Source organism: Gekko japonicus, unplaced genomic scaffold, assembly GCF_001447785.1.
Source record: "Gekko japonicus isolate JY-2015 unplaced genomic scaffold, Gekko_japonicus_V1.1 scaffold769, whole genome shotgun sequence".
NCBI lineage: Eukaryota > Metazoa > Chordata > Lepidosauria > Squamata > Gekkonidae > Gekko > Gekko japonicus.
This window is the reverse complement of record NW_015175993.1, coordinates 107,475-122,548: the sequence shown is the minus strand read 5'-3', so window position 1 is coordinate 122,548 and position 15,074 is coordinate 107,475. Positions and strand designations below refer to the sequence as shown.

Below are 15,074 nucleotides of genomic sequence, written 5' to 3'. Positions count from 1 at the left end.
AAACTCTATGATACCATAGAGTTTTCAGGCCAAATGCTAGACCATCCCCCCCCCCCGGTGACGTGCCCAGAGTGATGACATCACTTCCACGTGACGTCATCGTGCCGAGCACATTGGCCCGATCCAGGCACTTTAGGGATGGTGTTCCCCCCACCAGCCAGATCTGGGCCGGCAGGTTGGGGGGCCCTAGAGTGGGCAAACTCCTGCCCCCCCAGGATCTGGCAGCCCAATTATTCTGAACTTTTACTTCATCAGAGAATTGAGGGTTTTTATGAATCAAAAGAAGCTTCTCAATCCTCCCCCCCCGTGTTAATCTCCAGTGTGCAAACAGTGCACAGCTATTTATGGATTTAGGCGACTTCTGTGCCACTTTTCTCAAAAGAGGCTCACAAATTCATCAAATGAAAGTATAAGAACAGCAGTGACATTCAGAAGGGATTTGAAACAGTAATAATTATTTAACAGAGAGCGAAAGTACTGATGCCTGAACTAAGAAGCATAGGCGTAATCTTCGTGGGGGCGGCGGGGCGTCAGCCCCCGCCGAAATTTTCAGGAAGGTTCTCAGCCTCCCCCGGGAGCCACTCTTGCTCCTAGCAAAGCAATGCCTCTGGCCCAGCCCCAGCCTCCCCCGGGAAATCGGAAAGTCTACACCCTTGCTAAGAAGGCTTCAAAGGAGATGCTGGCCCCCGTGAGCGCTTTTGGTCTATTCAAAGACTCATCTGAATTAGCCACTGAACTAAACATGGCAGAATGCGGTACGATGCATGAGTAGAAAGGCCAAATGAGTAGAAAGGCAATATCAGGCCAAATGGAATGTTTTGCCTCTTGTAAAAATGTCTTTCTCTGTTTCCCAAGTATATCCGCCTGTCGTGTGATACAGACTCTGAAACTCTCTACGACCTCATGACCCAGCAGTGGCATCTGAAAACACCCAACCTCGTCATCTCTGTCACAGGCGGAGCAAAAAATTTTGCTCTGAAGCCACGAATGCGCAAGATTGTCAGCCGGTTGATCTACATTGCACAGTCTAAAGGTAAACCATCATCTTTGCTTTGGCACAGCCTGGCAAAACGATGTGTGGGTATAAAGCAGGGAAGGTAGGAAAGGAAAGCTTGCGTGCATTTCATACACATAACCATGGGGGTCACCCTGTGATTGAAAAGCATTGTGTTGTACTAAGTAAGGACGAAAGTAGACATTACACTTTTTTGGTATCTTGATATATGCATGTGTGTGTGAGCGTGTGAGTGCGTGTGCACCTAGAAGTCATGGTGACCTCTGGTGACTGACCCCTACTGGGGCCCCGTAGGATATTCAGAGAGGTGGATGAATAAAGCCTGCCCCCGCCTCCCGCCTCCGGTATTTCATGGAGGTCTCCCATCCAAGTACTTGCCAGAGTTTGCCCTGATTAGCCTCTGAGATCGGACTGGCCTGGGTTATCCAGGTCATGGCCAATGCCTCCTCTAGGCTGTGGAGTCTTGTGAGCAAAAATTCTACTTTGTGAGCTACCGGCATTAAAGTTGTGAGCCAGCGATTTGGCCACTGCATCAATCAGTTTTCTCTGGAGCCATCCTTCCTGAGCTGAGACAAAAATGTGTGAGCCGGAGACTAAAAAACTCTGAGCTAACTCACACTAAGCTTAGAGGGAACATTGGTCAGGGCTAAATGTTACATTTTTTAATGAGGTGGCGTGAGTTCCCTTGATACAGTTCCCGTTTCTGTACAGCCAAATAGCAACTTCAGGAGACTAATTGCCCAAGAGCTACCGGGCCGGCCCCAGCTTATTTTGCACCCTAGGCAAGGATCCCTTCTGGCGCCCCCCCCCCCGGCGCCCACCAATTTTCAAAAATAAATGCATTTTAGGAAGAATGAAAAACACAAATAATCAAGAAACTCCCAGAGTACGGGGCTGGGTGCAGTTTGGCGCCCCTAAGGGCCAGCCCGCTCTAGGCAATCGCCTAGTTCACCTAGTGAGTGAGCCGGCCCTGCGGGGGGGCATTATTGTCACTTCTGAGGGGCTACTTTGGCACTAAATACTGTGTAACCAGGTACAACTCATACAATGGTACTGGAAAAGAATACATTAGATGGGATTTAGAGAATATTCCCTACCTGTTTCAAACCATGTGCCAATTCAAATGTTACAAAGTCCTCATGGAAGGCATGTGGACTGTTGACTTGATGTCTGCTGGGAGTTCTGTGCTGGGAACTTGATTCCCTGGCACACATGGCCCCAGTTTGGACTGAGATCTCAGTGCATGGGTTAAGGGCACGTAAATAGGCCAAGTCTGGGGTGAAATGGTTCACATCATCCAGGAAATCCTTGAGTTGTTCAGCCACCTTGATTTAATTGAATTGTCAACTCTAGGGCTTTTTTTGTAGAAAAAGCCCAGCAGAAACTCATTAGCATAATAGGCCACACCCAACAGCAGAAATTAATTTGCTTATTAGGACACACCCCTGACAGCACAGCTCATTTGCATATTAGGCCACACACCCACATGTTCACAGAAGTGTGCTCATCCATGGAGGTATTAACTGAGAGCCAGTTTGGTGTAGTGGTTAAGTGCGCGGACTCTAATCTGGGAGAACTGGGTTTGATTCCCCACTCCTTCACATGCACCTGACTGGATGACCTTGGGCAAGCCGTAGTTCTGATAAGAGCTGTTCTTGAAAAAGAGCAGTTTCTGTCAGAGTTCTCTCAGCCCCACCTACCTCCCAGGGTGTCTGTGGTGGGGAGGGGAAGGGAGATGAGTTTGTAAGCCACTCTGAGACACCTTCGGGTAGTGAAGGGTGGGGCATAAATCCAATCTCCTCCTTCTCTCTTCTTCTCAAACGCAATCAGCCAGCCCCACCAGGAGATTTAAGCAGTCATGAAAGGAAATAATCATATGTGCAGGTGGTAGGCCTTAAACATCGAGGGAACCAGTCCACATCTTCAGACTGAATAAACTGAAAAGTATCCTGAACAACAGGGCAAGTCAACACCCAGGCACCATCTGACCATGTTATTGCCAAAGTGGAGTCCAGCTTGGTACAAATGCAAGAGATATTTATCTACAAATCCTCAGCAAAATATATACAGTGTGGGGCACTGAACAGTCCACATCCTTCTGCTTTAGAGGATCCCTTTAAATGCTTTTGGGAAGAAGTGGGGAAGGGCCTTAAAGGAAGTTGGCTGGCCCTTTAAGGAAGGGGCAGAGCCCCCAATTGCCCCGCCGTAGCTACAGGCCAGCTTAAGCCCCTTCTCCCAATGCACTGGGTTCCTGATCCAAATCAGGCCTGCACTTGGCCTGGGAATTAAGTTCCCAGCATGGAACTCCCTGACCAATGTCAATCAACAGCCCATACGTCCACCGCATGAATCATGTAACATGTGAACTGGCATGAATTAAAAGATTCTCTGTTTTCTTTGTCCGCTGCCTAAGTGAGTTTGACTGAGCCTTGTTATTGCTCTGCAGGGGCCTGGATATTCACTGGCGGAACTCATTATGGGCTGATGAAGTATATCGGGGAAGTAGTGAGGGATAACACCATCAGTAGGAATTCAGAGGAGAATGTTGTTGCCATCGGGATCGCTTCCTGGGGGATGATTTCCAATCGGGACAGTCTGATCAGAAACTGCGATGCGGAGGTACTGATCTTGATGAACATCCTGGAGTTGGGTAACTTCTCAGATTACAAACGAGGGACTGATTTGCTTCCCTGACACGAGTTCATGACTGCACTGATATCTGAACCAAAGACTTCCAGGTTGTATAGCTCTTTCTTACACTAAACTGACATTCTCCTTGAAGCTTGAACTGTTCCTGGCCTTGTTTAGTGTTAATGAAAGGATCAGAAGTGTATGATCACTCATGTGTCATTTATAAAGTAATCAAGTGCAGTTGGTACTCTGTGGGATTCTGGAAAACAGAGAAGTGATTCATCCTTAAAAGATAAATGCAGGGAATTATAAGAGGACAGTAGATTTGGAAAGGACAAGAAGGTGCGATATGTTAGGCCAACGTTTAATCATGTGAACAAAACATCCAGAGGTTAAGGAAAGGTATGGGACAATCTATGATTGGCTTTTCCTTAGCGGTACACAGCAGCTGTACCCCCTACCAATTCAGACCAAGGCTGCAGCATGTAGGAGGGACGGTTAAACCCATCTCCCAAGCACTGTTCCCTCTAAGCTGAGTTAGTGTGAGCCAGCGCACAGTTTTTTAGCCTCTGGCTCACACCTTTTTGTCTTAGCTGAGGGAGGATGGCTCCAGGGCAAAGTAATCTATGTAGGAGCCAAATTGCTCACTCACAACTTTAATGCCAGGCGCTCACCAAGTAGAATTTTTGATCACAAGACTCCACAGCTTAGAGGGAACATTGCTCCCAAGCCACATTTTCAACCTTAGACGATTCTCAGTGCTGCTGTTTTGCCTGCATATTTTTTCTCAATGGACACATGAAAATCCCAAGCGGGGGGCTGATTGGGGTTGGGAAAATGGGCATGGAAACCCTCCCCCTGCACTTACCTTGCACCTTGCTGTAGCTTTTGTGCCCCAGCAGTTAGCAGTTAGTGGATTCAGTCTTGTCAGTCGCTGAAGAAGAGACATATGTCCCCCAGTATTGTGTAGCGTGACCTACTTGTTGAGCCCAGAATATCTTGAAGTTCACACACATCCCTTTTCACCTATGCACTCAGAGATATCATTTCCTTGACGTAGAGTGCCTCACATGCTGTTCTTTGATCATGCACAGTCAGCAATATTTGTCATGTTGATGCACGCTGCACGATAACGAGCACATGTGAATCGATGCACACAGTTCACCAGCCATTAATCCTCACCAAGTGAGGCAGCCATGTTCTTGTTCTTGTTGTTGTTTGGTTATTTATAGTCTGCATTTCTCGGCTGAGACTCAAGGCAGGATCACATAGTGTAAGTCAAGAACAATCAACAGCATCCAATGAGCAATACAACAGGGTTTGGACCACAGGGAGACCCCACTCTAGTAAACCACTAGCTGTACTTCATTACAGGTTTGTTGTTGCTGTTTTGTTGTTAAAAATGTGGCAGACAGCAGACAGGAAGCTGGCGGCCGCAGCCAGGACACCGGGAAGCAGTGTTCCCTCTAAGCTGAGTTAGTGTGAGCTAGCTCACAGTTTTTTAGCCTCCAGCTCACACATTTTCGCCTTAGCTCAGGAAGGAGGGCTCCAGAGCAAACTCATTTATGCAGTAGCCAAATCGCTGGCTCACAACTTTAATGCCAGTAGCTCACAAAGTAGAATTTTTGCCCACAAGACTCCACAGCTTAGAGGGAGCATTGCCGGGAAGCAGCTGAAACTGCAAAGTCATATGTGATAGGTACATGATTTTCCGCAGGTCAGGGTGATTGAACTGTTTGGACAGAGGCAAACAGCTTGTACCTTTCACTGCCTTCATCGCCATGTGTGACTGGGTTGCAAGTAAAACTGGCAGGTGTGATGGAGTATCTATACCGTTGGCCAATAAAAAGTGTCACAATAGTCAATCATGGATCTCCAAGTGTCTCAGCTAGTTCCCTAATGAGACTTGGCGTAACCAAAACTGGTAAAAGAAATTCAGAGTTTTCTGTTTGTTTGTTTTAAAGGAGGGGAACAAACTTGGCAGAGCAACCATGACATCACAAGTGTCATTCAGTGGTGGGAAGTCAGCTTATTTCTGTATTTTTTTAAATTGTTGTCATTTCTAGGCATATTACTCAGCACACTACATCATGGATGACCTCAAGAGGGACCCTTTATATTGTCTGGACAATAATCACACGCATCTAATTCTGGTGGATAACGGCACTCATGGGTACCCATCCATAGAGGCCAAGCTACGAACCCAGCTAGAAAAATACATTTCGGAACGCATTATCCCAGGTTGGTTTCTTTCTTTTTTTTGGAAAACATTTTATTAGGATATAATAAACAAAGTCAAATATAAATCAAACATTATATAGTTATACATCCTACCCTCCTCCCTTACCCCCCCCACTCGGCTTCCCACAGTGCTCCAACTTCCTGTTCGTTTCTTAGATGTTCTTCATCCCTCCCTTTCCCCCCCATATCTATAGGTAACTTATCCCTCCATTTTTTATTCATATAACTTTATCTATTTTTAAATATCCTTTAACCTTCAATAATTATCAAAGCAAAATAAATTGTCCCTCACATCCCAGTATTTTTCCAAATAGTCTTATCCCAGGTCGGTTTCAAGGTGGATTTGGAGTTTTCGTCTGATTTAAGTTCTCTGGTCATTGATGGGTGTTTAGGGGACTCTGAGTATGAAATGCTTATTTAAATTGTAGAGTTATTTATTTTTTATTGTAAATTGCCACAGGAGCCATTTCACCTGTAGCACTGATGTAGCAAATAAATACTTTTTGTGAGGCAATATACCTTCTTTGCTGATCAGACCTATTTTGATGCAGTCATGGGAACTAGTGGAGAAAGAAAAGTTATTGTTATGGTGCCATCAATGTACGTTTTAAACATAAGCTGAAGTTTTAAAAGGGGCTTACAGTCTAAATTTTGGCAGAGGAGGGCAACAAAGAGAGAACAAAGGAGAGGAAAGAAGGTAAAACAGGAGCAAAATTATGGTTATAGGACTATTCTATGTCAGGGTTTGACAAGTCCCAGGTTCCAGGTTGTCATGGCACCTAGAAATTTCATTGTGATTCCTTTAATTTTCAGCTGGAATTTTATTATAGTGTCTCTTGGCAACCCCCACTAGAAGTACAAAACTTACCTATCATTTCACATCAGGTTATGTTTTGTTGTATGACACAAAAATGCACTTGCATGAAATTCTTGTCATTCCTTGCTTCTACGTTGACTATTCAACAGTGGTGGATGAATCCATTCCTTAAGCAGCTGCTTCCAATATTCAATTAAATTGAGCTTTCTAAAGCAATAATGAAATCACGAGAAATTGAGGATGTTAGTTGAGAGGCTAGCTTTTTGTTGCAATGACAACCAGGCCTATTTATTTATTTACGTACTACAACACTTTCTCATGGCATTAATAAAATTACAAGAAACTGTGGTGAGTTTAGGACTAGGTTTTGTAGCGGCAATAATCTGGATTTGCAGAAGCATTCTGGAAAGAAATCTGCAAACTCCACCAGTTGCTTCCATGGTGTCTTGTCAATTTAGTGCTCCTTAATTATTGCTGAGTAGCAGGGGTCGTTTCATAGAAAAAGAGCTAGGGGGACTCATTAGCATAACTCATTAGCATATGCCACACCCCCTGACATCAGGGGCCCGGCGGGGAACCTGCAAGGCCGGCGAGAGTGCGAGGAAGCCCCGCCAAGGCCCTCCCCGCCAAGGCCCACCCCTGGCCCCAGGCAGGCAGGGGTGGGGAGAGGCGGGGAGAAAGCAACTTACCCTCCCTCTTCTCCTGCCTCCTCCTGGCTGAATGAGGGCTGGAAGCGGGGCAGCCGGAAGCAAGGGGCGGGGCTTCGTTGTGTGCCCCCCCGCACCTCACCCAGGGGAACTGCGATCCCCCGCGATCCCCCCCGAATCGACCTCTGCTCAGTAGTGTTGCTTAGCTCTGAACTGGATAGTCCAAGACAGCCCGATCTCCTCCGATCCTGGAAGCTAAGCAAGGTCAGCCCTGGATAGTACTTGAGTGGGAGACCACTAAGGAAGTGTAGGGTTGCTATGCAGAGGCAGGCAGGCAGTGGCAAACTGCCTCTGATCGTCTCTTGGCTTGAAAACCCAGTGGTGGTCACAGTAAGTCAGCTGTGACTCGTTGGCACTTTCCTCCACCACCCGTGTTAGTCAGTAAAATTATTATACATTTTCTAACGTTTCAGGGAAGGAACAGGACATGCAGCATGCTGCCTAGTGTCCGTGCAGGTGCCTTAGAAACAAGAGGGCTCCACTGCCATCCTCAAAAGTCTACAGGGGCTGGAGACTGAAACTCTAAGAGTGATCCCTGTAATAGTGTGTGTCAATAAAATCCCCTAAAGGCATCCCCTAAAGGGAAAAATGCCTTTGCCAGGGGTTGGCACCAGAACACAGGGGCTGGCCTAAAGAGCAGGGGACAGTTAGCCCATCTGGGAAAGCCCTGAGGGGGGGGGGGTCAAATTGAATGTGTCAAAGTGTTTGTTACTGAATAAGCAACTATTGATTAGGGACCGATAATGTGAATAGTGGGAAAGCCAGAAACCTTTTAATTAATACGTACTTTCACAAGGCAATACACAAATGTCTGGTCAAAGGATACTACTGAGCTTTTTTTTTAAAAAAAGAATTTTATTAGTTTATATAAAGAAAGTTGGGAAGGGGAAAGGAAGGAAGAAAAGAAAAAATACAGAAATAGTAAAAGTTCCAGTTTAGCATTCTGCATGCACATCTTCTCATTACAATTTCACAACTGCTTCCTCTATTATTCTTATTATTCTTCACTTAATCTTATTTTCTCAAGTTTTAACCAGTCATAAAACGCCCCCCAAGGTTCCATAAATTCTTCTTCCATTTTTCCTTCTAATATATTTGTCAGGCCAGAAACCTTTAAATTAATACATACTTTCACAAGGCAATACACAAATGTCTGGTCAAAGGATACTACTGCGCTTTCTGAATGGCACAAAATAAAACTAAGGAATGGTTTTTTTAAAAAAAAACATGTAATGCTTTAGATCATACATATGTCCATCGTGTGTTTTTAAATTAATACATACTTTAAATTAATACATACTTTCACAAGGCAATACACAAATGTCTGGTCAAAGGATACTACTGCGCTTTCTGAATGGCACAAAATAAAACTAAGGAATGGGTTTTTTTAAAAAAAAACATGTAATGCTTTAGATCATACATATGTCCATCCTGTGTTTTTATTTCAGATTCTAACTATGGTGGGAAAATTCCAATTGTGTGCTTTGTTCAAGGAGGAGGAAAAGAAACTCTAAAAGTATGTCTGATTTTTGCAAAGCTCTCTCCACACCCTAAACACTTTAGGGGCAAAGTGAATGTTTTCCATTCTTGTAGGAAGATGTATTGTCAGTTTTGGGGAGGGGCTGTGGCTCAGAGATAGAGCATCTGCTTGGCATGCAGAAGGTGCCAGGTTCAATCCCTGGCGGCATCGCCAGTTAAAAAGACCAGGCAGGAGGTGATAAGAAAGACTTCTGCCTGAGATCCTGGAGAGGCACTGCTGGTCTTGCGTAGACAATACTGATCTTGATGGACCGACAGTCTGAGATAGCATAAGGCAGATTCTTGCAAGGGTCCACTGAACCTCATCAAAAATGGGAAGCACCTTCAAGATCTCTTCCTTCCAAACCAGCATCCCTTTTGTTTTTTTCTGGGCTCAGATTCATTTTGTTCACTTTTAGCCATTTGACCCCACCAGTCAGGCAGTGGCTCAAGACCTCTACCTCATCACCCTGACCTGGATAGCCTAGGCAAGCCCAATCTCATTAGATCCTGGAAGCTAAGCAGGGTATTTGGATGGGAGACCTTCAAAGAATACCAGGGCCGGGAGGCAGAGGCAGGCTATCAAGCCACTTCTCTGAACATCCTCCATGCCCCAATAGGAGTCACCAGAGGTCGCCATGACTTCCAGGCATGGGCACACGCATGCACACAGATGCACACACAAAAATGCAAAAATACCCAAAGAGAGTGACCTCTACCTCATCACCAGGGGATGTGGATAGAAAGATACAGAAGTGGCTGTCATCAGCATATCGACGAAACCCATTTCCAAAGCTATGAATGATTTCTCCTAAAGGCTTTACCGAGAGATTGAATAGTCTGGAGGATAAGACTGTGCCCTGTGGAAGCCCACAAGACAACTCCCACACCGAAGTGAAATGGTCTCTAACGACAACCCTTTGAGTCCAATCCATGAGGAATTATTTAAATTAGTCTAAGGTACACACCCTGATACCTCCTTCAGTCTCCAAGTGCCTCAACAGGATGACATGATCTATTACATCAAAGGCTGCCGATGGATCTAGTACGAGCAGCAAAGAAGCATGGCCTTTGTCTACATTCTGACAGAGGTCATCAACAAAAGCCACCAGAGCCTTCTCTGTCCCATAACCCACCCTGAAACCAGGCTGAAAAGGGTCCAGTGCAGATGAGTTATTCAAGAAGAACTGGAGATGGTCGGTGTGATGTCCTATTTATTGGGGAGGACTGGGTTCCCTTTAAAAGTTCTCTTTTTATTTTGTTCTACTGGGTATATCCGGCTGCCACCAGGAAATTTTAAGGATTTCCAAACCTTTATACTTTACTGTTGTTCTTACTATTTTGGTAGACCGAGTTCAAGGCTTATGAGGAACTATGTGGTCCTGAGGAAGTATTTCTTTCAGATCTGGTATACTTGAATAAAAGAGGATTTACTGAAATAATTCATAAATACAAGGGTAGAACAATGTAACTATTAATGTGTAAATAATGAACAATTGCTTGGTGTATCACACACAATCTGCTCCCTTACTGACAGGGAACTTTCAGGTAACTTTGTAACACTTTAACTCAAGGTCATATATGTTCACTGTTTCTCTCCAGGACATACAGCCTTTCCTATAACTTGTCTTCAATTAAACTTTCATTTATTTTTTCCTATTCTCTCAGCCTTCCTTCTGTTTCTCACTGAACTAACTTATTCCACACAGGATCGCTTCTCACTTCCCTCACACCCAGAACTAACTGAACTTATCAACTGTCAAACCTGTAACTGTCACTCCTGACTGACATACATACTCATCCACTCATTTTCACTTCCAAAACCCCTCCCCCTCTCTGTCAACCACCAATCATACCACGCTTGCTTCTCTCAACCACTCCAGTCTACTTACCACAGCCATGCAACCAAACTTTTAAAGAGACACACACACACACCAAAAACAAGGAATCATTACAGTCGGCTACTGCTCTCTCAATCACTCTGCCTAGAATGGACGGATTACAGACTGAGGCTGCGATCATACGCACAATTAGACCCGACATAGGCCTGAATGCCGGGTGGATTTAAAGGGCGCAATCAGACAACAATATCTGGGAAGCGCCTCGCAGGTATCAGCAACCCATTCTGCTCCGCCGCAGAAGTGGAGTTAAAAGACACAGGGGAAAATCCGGTAGTAAATGGGTTGCGACGGGCCACGGATGCACTTTCCCCTGTCTGATCTCTCCAGTGTGCCCTCATGGCATCGGGATGGTCTGATCAGGCCATCCCAACTCCGTGCCGCTCCCCCCTTCCAGTATTTATATTATCACAAACTCCATAGGGAACCCTCAGTGTGGAGGTGCAATTCATCAATTCCTTGTTTAGGCACATGGGAAACAAATGGTACAACCCCCCCCCCCCGACTCACCCGCGGTTGCGTCTGATCACACACTGACGGGCTGCGCCTGCAGCTTCAAAGGGAGGTGTGATCGTGCAACTGCGGGTCAAATCCCTCCGGAGGAAATAGCCTCACTCTCCCCACCCCCATTTTTTCTGGCCCGTGTGACCACAACCTAACTCTTGCAAAAGAACGAAGGCTGCTAGAATTCGCAGCTGGCCAAAAGCACCGCTAGGATTCTGCATGTGCCACATTTAGTGCTGCTGAGAAGGATTCTAAATGACTGGCTCCTTTGTGAATCCATTTCGTCACTTCAACGGTCTCTTCCATAGGCTATTAACACCGCAGTCAAGAGTAAAATTCCCTGCGTGGTCGTGGAAGGCTCTGGCCAGATTGCAGACGTGATCGCCAGTTTGGTGGAGGCTGAAGGCACCATGACCTCCTCATCTGTGAAGGAGAAATTGCTCAGGTACTTGCCTCGCACGCTTTCTCGGCTGGCTGAAGAGGAGACTGAAAGCTGGATCAGATGGGTGAGTGAGCAAGGCTGTCTCTTCTAAGCCCCAAGGAGCCCCCTCCGCCCTCCTTGGCGGAGGGAAAAATCAGCTTCCACCGTTTCCCTTTCGGCTAGGTGGTGTTAATCCCAGCAATTGGGTGGCATAAATGACAACCCGTGGCTTTTAGAAAAGGTCTGGTTTGTGATTGAATCATAGAATCATTGAATCATATGCATGTTTACAGAGGCTCATTACGTAGGTTGAGCATATGAGATTTGTATTCAGTTCATCTTAAATTGGAGCTAACACAAGGCAAGGATATCCAGCTGTCTTCAGCCAGAGCCAGGGCTTTTTTCGGCCCTGGCACCGGCCTGGTGGAATTCTCTGCCTGATGACATCTGTTCTCTGCGGGACCTAAATAGTTCTGCAGGGCCTGTAAGACAGAGATGTTCCACCAGGCCTATGGTTGGGGACAGCAGTGATTTACCATCAAGCCTGGCCTCCCCATCTCCTCCCCGAAGGGAGGATACATATTGTGTAATGCTATCTGATAAATTCTGATTACTGCTGATGTTTATTGTTTTAATGCTGTTTTATTGGTTCTAATAAATTATTACTATTTTATTTTGGCCCCGGTCACACGGAGCACTAGGCACGCTAGAGAGACGGAAGATAGGCGGATTTTCCGGGCGCGATCTCACCGCCACATCTGGGAAGCGTAGAGCTCCCGTGGCTCACCCGAGGCGTCACTCCGAAGATGCGCTGTAAAAAACTAGTACCTCTGAGGTACTAGTTTCCGGAAACAGTGGGGCTAGGGTGGGCGTCAGATCACGTTTCCGGTGTTAGCTCGTGGCATCCGGCAATGTTTCCTCTAAGCTGTGGAGTCTTGTGAGCAAAAATTCTACTTTGTGAGCTACTGGCATTAAAGTTGTGAGCGAGCGATTTGCCTGCTGCATAAATTAGCTTGCTCTAGAGCCATGTTTCCTGAGCTAAGACAAAAATGTGTGAGCCAGAGGCTAAAAAACTGTGAGCTAGCTCACACTAACTCAGCTTAGAGGGAACAGTGGCATCCGGCACCTGCCCATGTCCTGTCGCGAAAACTTTTTTTTGTCAAGTCTCCACGGGTGCCCACAAGCACCTGACGGCGCATGCAAACACTTGGGTTAAAAAAAACAACACAACCCCCGCAGTGCCGCTTCTTTGCCGCACCGCAGGAGTGAGGTATGATCGGCACCTCCCCCCAACGACGGGACGTCGGGCGGGACGTTTGATCCGGCTGCCGCATGGTAGTTCGCTCCGAGGCAAACAGCCACACCTCCCTCCCGCGATATCCGGCCCATGTGACTGGGGCCTTTGTTGTAATGTTGGATGGCCTAAGTGCAAATTGTGATCCGCCCTGAGCCTGTTCGTAGGGAGGTCGGAATTTTTTAGATAGATAGATAGTATTTATTAGAATTGTATGTATAATTTGTTTTTAACTGCCCTGAGCCCCATTGGGGGGAGGGTGGTATATAAATAATCAAACAAACAACCAAATAAAAAGCCTCACGAAAGAGCCACAAGTCAACGTGGTGGTGTTTGATCAGGGATCCATTCGTTTTCACTTTTTTTCCTAATCAAGCCATAACTTGTAATTGCCACTATCAATCCTCTGCATATGTCACTAATCCTGGTAAAAGGGGGCTGGGGGGAGGGGCTGGAAGGCATACCTCTTTTTGTATTGTGCTGGGGTCTCAAGTTTAAACAATTGCAGGATTTTTATTCTCCTTACAACAGGAGGAAAAACCTGAGTGCACGGAAAAATTTAATGTTCTGCTTTTAGAATGGCACTCGGCCTCAGTGAGGGAGTCATTTAGGAGGGGTAAATGGCCTTTGGAATTAATGGTCCTGTACTTCATCTGAATGCTTGTCTTTAAATCCATTACCTTGTGACTCTAATAATCTTACAGGGCAGCAATCTCTTATTAAAAACGCTTCTTCTTGTTGGTCATGATGTTCTGTTACATTTTGTACTTACGGCCTTATTTTGTTACTATAGATTTTAAAAGGCTTCTGTACAGTCAGTTCCTTCGCTGACATTTTCTAGGTATTAGACTCACGTCCACATATTTGTTGGCATTTGTCTTCTGCAATAGCAATTAGTTCCTTCCTCTAATTTGGCTTTGTTTTTGGAAGTGACCAATGAAAACGGTGTGTCCACAGTGGGAGTTTCCCACTGCAGAGTGTATGTGTGTGTTTTCTGTCTCCTCAGAATTTAGTGACAGGCTGGCCCTCATCTGTAAACAATGCCCTCTGCTCCCCTCCCCTACCTGTATCACTAAAGGCTTTTATAAACCAACTAGCAGTAAAGCCCGTTGTGAAAGCAATACAACGGGATCTAGAAAGAGGCTCTGGGGCAGTGCTCTGGCTTTGGGCAAACAGTGTCAATTTGCTGTGGTGACCTCAGCAGGGTATAATGACAGAGTCCACTGTTTTCTCCAGAGGAACTGATCTCTGCTACCTGAAGAGCAGTTGTAATTGTGAGTAATCTGTAGCCCTCACCTGGAGATTGGCAACAATTGTTACCCAGGACAAAATGGCTGGTTTGGAGGGTGGAGTCTATGGCATTCTACCTGTCTGAGGTCCCACCCCTCTGCAAACCCCACCCTCTCCAGGCTCCACCCCTCAAATCCCCAGGAATTTGTCAGCATGTAGTTGGCAACCCCATCTCCTTCCCAGCTAGCCACCAACCTACCATTATCTGCCCCTTTGACTTCAGCTGACTTCTGCCCTCCCTTCTGCAGAGCAGTTGTAATACTGAGTGCTCTCCAGCCCTCACCTGGAGATTGGCAACAATGGTTCCCTATGTGAGACTGACTGGTTTGGAGGGTGGAGTCTATGGCAGTGTACCTGTCTGAGGTCCCACCCCTCCTCAAACCTCACCCTCTTCAGGCTCCATCCCTCAAATCTCCAGGAATTTCCCATCTGGAGTTGGCAACCCTATCAGGATTGGCCCCAATGTGTTTTCTCCCAAAGGCCAAAGTAGGTGACAGGACCAAGCTTAGTTGCCTACCAACAGGCACTGAGGGGAATGTAGGGTTGCCAGCTCTAAGGAGGGAAATACCTGGAGGTTTGGGGGGTGGATTCTGTAGAGGGCCGGGCGACGGAGGCATCGGCCTTCTGTCGCCCGCCTTGCCCCCCCAATCTCGGCCCGGGCACCCGCGGCTCCCACCAGCGGCCGCCCGACTCCAGACTCCCCCGCGGCCACTCCAGCCAGGCGACGGAGGCATCGGC

The 15,074-nt window shown here is 46.4% G+C and overlaps 1 protein-coding gene across 1 annotated transcript in view; it reads left to right on the top strand.

The window, feature by feature from the left end:
- The window catches only part of TRPM8 (transient receptor potential cation channel, subfamily M, member 8), an 86,280-nt gene that overhangs the window by 12,643 nt on the left and 58,563 nt on the right, over nt 1–15,074 (top strand). Inside the window, exons 4-8 of the mRNA XM_015426383.1 lie at nt 856–1,033; nt 3,462–3,634; nt 5,713–5,887; nt 8,860–8,927; nt 11,640–11,837. Of these exons, the coding sequence (XP_015281869.1) occupies nt 856–1,033; nt 3,462–3,634; nt 5,713–5,887; nt 8,860–8,927; nt 11,640–11,837 (792 nt within the window). The remainder of the gene's footprint in view (nt 1–855; nt 1,034–3,461; nt 3,635–5,712; nt 5,888–8,859; nt 8,928–11,639; nt 11,838–15,074) is intronic.